Below are 7,782 nucleotides of genomic sequence, written 5' to 3' on the forward strand. Positions count from 1 at the left end.
GTCTTGAGAGAGCTCTTTACTTTTACCCATCATCAGATGGTTCTTGTGTGATACCTGGCCATCATTTGGGACTGAACCAGCTGATATTAAYTTGCACTGACAAGGGGCAGGCTTGCTATCTAATTACTGAGAGAGTTCAGCTGGTGTCTTGGCTTTCCATGCCTTTTTACACCTCTCTTTCTTCATGTGTTCAATACCTTTTCCCTGTGCCATTCCACATTATTACAAATAACYTCATTTCTGGACATTTATGGTTAGATTTCTTTGTATGTATGGATCACTTGGGTTGTTATCGACATCTGGTGAAAATTTCACGTCATTAGCACCTCTAGTAATATATTTACTGAGAAAAATGGTGACGTGTTCAATACTTATTTTACCCGCTGTATGTCACATTTGATGCCGACTTGTGGTATTAGTTTTGAATTGGCCTCTAGAGTTGGCTTTAACAATGTCAATGAAGGCTGTCAGTGTCCTAATGTTATCAACACAGACTGTGCACATGTTTGAGTGTCTGTATATATATATTTATATGTGTGTGTATATATCTATAGTAATATATTTGTACTTGTTCTTATGTTGTTGGACGGCTGCTTTCTTTCTGTTCTGTTCCGTCCCAGGAGAACAGAATGAGTAACCACTTCTGACCTTCCTCTATCCTTTCTATAGATAGCAGCACAATCCTATTACAATTATTCCAAAGTGTCCTAGCAAGGGCTGAAGAGAGAAGACTCAGATATCACTTAGCTAAGACACTGGAGATTCTCTTTATAGCGTTTTATACCAGGATTGGGGTTGGGTGTTGGGTGACAAACTAAAGTAATACATGGGCTGAAATGTCACGACATGGTAATTCCATTGCAAATGATATCTGTAATACTGTATCTGTATCAAGCCAACATATGTATACATAGCTATATTTGTGGATATTAAACAAAGTTAATAGAATACAATATATTGTGTTTTTCTTCTTCCAGATCCTGGCCATGGTCTCCATCCTGTTCATCATCATTTCTACCATCTCATTATCCCTCAACACTCTGCCGGAGCTTCAGGTTGCAGATGAATTTGGTCAGTTCAATGACAACCCCACTCTAGCCCATGTGGAAGCTGTTTGCATTGCCTGGTTCACCATGGAGTACCTGCTTCGCCTGCTGTCAGCACCCAACAAGTGGGATTTTATCAAAGCACCACTGAACATCATCGACCTATTGGCTATACTGCCTTATTATGTGACCCTTTGCCTGACCGAGTCTAACAAGAGTGTGATGCAGTTCCAGAACGTGCGTCGTGTGGTCCAGATCTTTCGTATCATGAGGATTCTGAGAATTTTGAAACTGGCCAGGCACTCAACTGGACTCCAGTCCTTGGGCTTCACTTTGAGAAGGAGCTACAATGAGCTGGGCCTCCTCATCCTCTTTTTAGCTATGGGTATCATGATCTTCTCTAGCTTGGTGTTCTTTGCTGAGAAGGATGAGGATTCCACCAAATTCACGAGCATTCCTGCCTCTTTTTGGTGGGCTACCATCACAATGACGACTGTTGGTTATGGAGACATTTATCCACAAACACTGCTAGGCAAGATTGTAGGAGGGCTCTGCTGTATAGCAGGTGTGTTAGTCATTGCTCTTCCCATTCCAATTATCGTCAACAACTTCTCAGAGTTTTACAGAGAGCAGAAACGGCAAGAGAAAGCCATCAAGAGAAGGGAAGCTCTGGAACGAGCCAAACGAAGCGGAAGTATTGTTTCCATTAACGTAAAAGATGCATTTACACGTGGCATGGAGCTCACAGATGTGTTGGTGGAAAAAAGAGAAGAAAACAAATGTCCTGTTGACAACCATCTGTCCCCCAGTCGGTGGAGTTACCACAAACACTACTCAAACAGCGAGGGTGGTAGCCCAGTCAGGTCCCAGGTATATCGAGAGGTCACTCAGCAGGGCTCCCCTGAACGGGTCAAATCCCCTTCTAACAAGTCTTCCTCTCAAGATCTCAGTGCAAAGCAGCTGGAAAATCCTTACAAGTCAGCTGGACTCCAGGAACAACAGAGCAAACCCACGGAAGAACAGAAAAAGGTGAACGCTTCGGCCTCTATCCAAGTCAGACAAAGTCCTCCTAAAGGCAGCAATCCTGGCAAAGTTTCCAGTGCGGTAGATCCTGCTTCATCAGAAAAAGCAGAAAGAAGCTCCCTACTACCCACCGCTGAAGGGGGTCCCATTAGTTTTAGGCAGCGTGTCCCCCCACCCCTGGACTTAAGTCAAATCAGCACCATGGATCGGGGACCGGACTGCGTCCGACCAATGACCATGATCAAAGAGGGTTTGTATGAGTTTGAGTCCACTCCACAAAAAAGTGCAACTGGAGACAAACGTTTGGTGAGCCGTGAGATGGTCTGTGACAGCACGTGTGGCTCTGTGCAGGACTTTAGCAGCCCTCAAACAAAGAGAGCGCTGAAGGTTGACTTCATCAGAGCTGAAGAAGATATCCTTATGGCTGTGATGAGTCCAGCTTCCACCGACTCCAAGTGTGACCAAGTATTTTATGACGACACAGTGTCAGTGTGTTCTAAGTCTCACAGTTCTCTAACGGGTGAGGCTAAGACTCTGCAAACAACCTGTCCAGCCTCATCACTGGGGCAGCAGTCGGGCACTTCAAGCAGGCCTCAGGGGGGTGGAGAGGGCTCAGCGGCCAGGAGCTTAGAAGGTGAAGTGCAGCTCACGGGCTTAAGCCATCATGGAAGGAATCACATGGAGCGGTCTGCTGTCGGCTCCAGCAGCAGCTCCAGCCCACTGCCATTTAAAACTAGCCTGGTCAACTGCACCCAGGAGGTAGGAACTGTAGGGCTGGAGGACGATGCAAGGCCAGGACAGAAAGGGGACAAACAAGAAAATCACATTGTTCTAGATGGAAGCTTAACATCTCAGAGTGAAACCAGCATGTGAGCTGAAGAGTACGGGTCATCAGACAGGGACAAAATGAACCGACAGAAACACACTCACCTGCTGGGAGCTTTGTTCCTGTTGGTCCTCTGAAGCCCAATACCTGACATCGCTGTCAAGAAGCAAACTTTATGAACACGTGAAGGACTTGAACCCACTGTGAGGCACATGTGCACTTGTCTTGGTGTTGTTTAACATTGTCGAGCAGCGTGGAGAGACTGGTCTAGCCCTGGAACACTTTGGTATCCTGCAGGGCTCCAGAAGGGACCCCGGCTGGAAGAGCGTGACCCTGAGACTGGACTAAAGCTGCTCCATCAGGAGCAGGTTTTCTGCAGGACTCTGTAGGTGCAGTTTTCAGGTTCCCTTTGCTTGCTGCCCAGCACTGCTGTCATAATGTGCTAAACATACACAAAAGAGTCATCAGGTTGAAAGAAACTTATGTTTTACATTTTTCACAGCAACTTAAAAAAATTATTTAAAACAATTAGAACTGTTTATGAGCTGAGCACATAGCGTGGTGTAGTCTGAGGATTTGTGCATCTGAACAATGTGTTTTATGAATTTTCCAGGTTTTTGTTGTCTTTCTTGTTTTGTTTTGTTTTTCTGAGCTTTGTGAAACCTGCTCTGACAGCTGGGTTTTAAAAACACAAAAAGAAAAAAAGTAGATATAATTTTTTTGTTCACCACATTTCAAAAAGATCATTTTCTGACAAGTTAATCCTTCTAGGTAACAGTATTGAACACATTTAACGCAGCAGGTGAAACGGTTGACAAACCATGTGTTTTATTCTGAGAGAAGCTCCTGGTGAGCTGAAGAATTGGCCGATCATGAATGACTACATGTTTAACAGATCAGGAGTGTAAAAACTGAACGCAGTCCGAGAACTGGTGAAGAGCCCACACACCTTTGTTTGGTCTCTGTGAGACTAATGTCTTATCAAAAGATCCTTTCACTTTTTCTTAACATGGCTCTTGTTCTGTAGTTTTTACTACGTTTATGTCAGTAATAAAATGAGTCACACACTAAGCTCTTATTAATGACTTATAATCAATTCTTCTGAGGGGGGCGGGGTCTGCAGAGAGATGCTCAAACATCATGAACATCAGTGAAGTTTAAACATTTAAACTGACTTCTGCAGCTCATTCAGGTGGGTGGGGCTGCCTGTGAATATACGTTTTTTTGTTTCTGTAGAACGTACAGATGAATATAAAGAGTTTTTCATTTCAGAATGAGCTCTTTAGATTTTCACTAAAACAAGTTTAAAAATGATCAGTTGTTCCTTGAGTTTTACACACACAGATATTTCCCTCTAAACCATCCAGAAACCTTTTTTTGTTTGTTTGTTTTTACAAACACAAGCTAAATGTTCAGGTAAATAAAGATTGTGTCTTTTTAATTTAAGGACATTTAAGTCCGAATTAAAAAAACCAACTGAGCTAGTTTTTATGGTCACATTTTTCTCAAACATTGGATGCAACCAGTCTTTTTTTTCTAAGAGGGTAAATTTTTTCCATAAAATTAGTCAAATAAGTAGTTTTGTACAAAATAAAATAATGTTATTTTTTTTACAAAATGAAACAAATGTTTGTTTTTGACAGGCATTTAAAAACTAAAATCTAATTGCAACAAAAATCACATAATACAATAAAGTGAATAATAAGACTTTATTAAATGTTTTATCCAAAAAATTAACAGTCAAGTAAGTTTATTTTTTATTATTTTACAAATTTTATTTAAAATGATAAATGAGAAACATTCATCTGTTTATAAAGGTTGTGGAGTCTAAAAATTGAAATGACTTCCTGTTCCACCGGGGGGCGTGGCTAACACCACACCACACATACTGTAACTTTACATGTTTATCACATGCGAACACGTGTGGATTAACATGGGATCACATGGAATAATATGAACATGTGAACATGGTTTTGATTCAGACACATGATTTTCATGCGGTTTCTCAGTAAAATGAGCTGCTGAAGATGAGAAATTAAGAGGAAAGTTTTCATTTCTATAAGCCACCACACAACGTCACGATAAACATGTTTGTTTTACAGCTGCAAGAATCACCAGACAGATCCTGAGGTTCTTGCTGCATCTCCTTTAAACTAATAACAGCTAAAACAGTTAGCAGTTAGCTTTGACCTCAGCTGTAGGCCACAGTTTGAATAAACTCCTCCACTGCTCAGGTGACATCAGAACAAGTTTTACATTCCTGCCTGGAGCTTTAGGATTTCCTGATGCTGCCCACAGAGACTTCTGGATCTGGAATTGTGCAGCTTTTTAAAATTACCCTTCAGATTGTTGAAATGTTATCTGTGTTTCTATAAGAGTGAGGATGATAGGATTTATAAATCCTGTTTTACTAAAAAGGAGCTCCTGAAGCTTGATCAGAAATCACATCCTCTGCTAACACCTCAGGTAAACAGATCAGACACTGACTTGTTCTGAAACCTCCTGTGTGTCACTCCATTGGACGACCTCTGAAGTTCTTTTGGATCTTTTCAAATGTTTTACTGGAAGGTTTCTCAATTTAAACTGAAAACTGCAACGTCAGGCTTATAAAGTGTGACATAGAAGAAATGACAGCTGCACTGAAGAGCTGCTCACTGTGTCCACCTGCACCTCAAAGGTAAGAGACACTTTAAAACAGAGGTTCTCAAACTGGAGTCCCAGGACCCCGTCCACGAGCTGTATCTTGGGGGTCCTCAAAAAATTTCAATAAATTGTTAATTTGGTTTTTAATTTTAAAAAATGTGCATATGAGGAACAACGCACTAGTAAAACAAACGCACTAAACCTAACAAAAATTACTGTTCCCATGGAATCCAGGGGTTAAAATGACAGTAAATTATTTTTAAAACAGCATGGGTTTTATAAGGAAGTCCCTGGAAATTTTTCACCCTTGTAAGGGGTCTCCAGACCCAAAAAGTTTGAGAACCCCTGCTTTAAAAGACAGGTATGGTTTTATTTGGACAGATGACATAGTATCAGGTTAGACCTCCTCCAGATGTTGGCAACATTCTGCTCCATATCAACATGTCAGCATCACACAGGTGCTGCATCTCAGGCACTGAGTTTCTACCACATGATTGGCTGGTTGTGTTAATGAGCAGCTGAACAGGTAATAAAGAGTCAGTCAGTGTAATTAATAAATTGCACGTCCTGCTTTGTTTTTGTTGGGTCTAGAGGCCAGCAGGACTTGATTCACTGAAGCTGCTGTAGGGGTTTTGGGTATATTCTAAAACGGATAATTTGTGAATTATTTAAATATGCAAATTATCTTACCTCGAGGCATCACGTTCTTAATTTGGTCAAGGATTTAAGAGACGAAAACCTGTAACTTTATTGTAATCAGTCTCACAATAAATGTACCCAAAATGGTTTAATGAGTCCTTGTCTTATCAGAACAAGTAATACTTTTTATCAAGACACAAAAATGAGATTAGCTTATGTTGGTATGTTCTCCACAGGCCATTTATTTACAGATTAAATGTATTTACAACTATGGTGAGTAATGAGTGATGACATGTTGAACCAGGTAAAACTGACAGAGTTTGCAATCACAAGTGAATAAACAAACAAATAAATAAAATAAAATAAACACTGAGAGGTGAGTTTGAGGCTTGGAGTAAGGTGAGGTGAGTTTTGCTTTTAGCTGTTTTTTTAACTAAGGGTCCTAGTTAAATGGAAGAGAAAAATCGTCATACAAAGATAAGAATCAAATTACGTCTGAGCACCTGTGTGTCACCAGGACAAATGTTCATTTTTACCCTTTTGCTCCGCCGTGTGGGTACCAGGAGGGGAAGTCAGCGACTGAAGGTCATCTCTGGGGGTCGTCTCCCAGGTAGACTCTTCATGCGAGCTGGATGTCAGGCGGTCTGCCTGATAAACTCGACTGGTCCCGTGGTCAGAGAAGGGGGTCACTCCCTGGTGACAACGTGATCCGGTCGTCTTTAGGCGTCTGCAAGACTTCTTAATTTGATTTCAACTTTGTAGAGAAAAACGAACCAAAACGACACATGAGTTACAATTAGCTTATTTAACTTCTATAAAATCAAACTCAGGTGTTGAGTCAATATTAAACGGTGGCTGTTTGTTCAACCAGCGGGAGATGCAGAGCCCGTAACCTGATCAGCCAAGGGCTGACAGGGCCGGTCTCCGCTGAAACTTCTGAAAAGCTGTTTCTGACTTCTCAACTCTCAAAAAACTCTGTCATCTCAGGAGCTGCACTAACTTTTAAAACCTCTGTTTTGGGCAGAGCCAAGGTTTAGTTGGCCAACAAAAATGTTACACCTTATAGAGGCAAAGATCTCAGCGAGTCTGTTGGAGGTAAAGGTTTACTTTGAAAACAAACAAGGAGGGTTTTAGTTTGATTATCTCACATCTAATTAAAGGGAGAGACACCTGCTTGCCTCAGTAAAATAAGAGTGTCACACTTTTAATAAAAACTCAAGTCCTAAGTTTCTAAGGATTAAATCATGGAATAAAACACACATCTTCTTCAGGAAAACATTTCATCAAAACAATTAACATCACACAGTTACCACACTGAGTCCTTAGTGAAACGTTAAAAAAAAGAGAACATAGCAGAGCTTCAATGGGTTTTGTTCTTTCTGTAAAAAGAAACAGGTAAATCACATTTCTTTGATTAAGATATATGAAAACAGACAGTTGGATAAAAACATTCAATCTTGTTCTTTTTTTCCACATTTAATAAAGAATGTGGGTCCTTTGTTCTCAGTCACGCCGAAGAGTCGGTTACAGGCATTTATGATCCCTTTGAAGAGGAACCAACAGTCTTGTGCTTACGGGGGATGGAAGCAACAGGGACTTATCAGA

The 7,782-nt window shown here is 41.0% G+C and overlaps 1 protein-coding gene across 1 annotated transcript in view; it reads left to right on the forward strand.

Moving 5' to 3' along the window:
* The window catches only part of LOC106525967 (potassium voltage-gated channel subfamily B member 2), a 24,446-nt gene extending 20,473 nt beyond the window's left edge, over nt 1–3,973 (forward strand). Inside the window, exon 3 of the mRNA XM_014020370.1 lies at nt 978–3,973. Coding sequence (XP_013875824.1) covers nt 978–2,942 — 1,965 coding nt within the window. The 3' untranslated portion in view covers nt 2,943–3,973. The remainder of the gene's footprint in view (nt 1–977) is intronic.
* Nucleotides 3,974–7,782: the final 3,809 nt, after the last annotated feature.

The sequence above is a fragment of the Austrofundulus limnaeus genome, unplaced genomic scaffold (assembly GCF_001266775.1).
Source record: "Austrofundulus limnaeus strain Quisiro unplaced genomic scaffold, Austrofundulus_limnaeus-1.0 Scaffold250, whole genome shotgun sequence".
Lineage (NCBI taxonomy): Eukaryota > Metazoa > Chordata > Actinopteri > Cyprinodontiformes > Rivulidae > Austrofundulus > Austrofundulus limnaeus.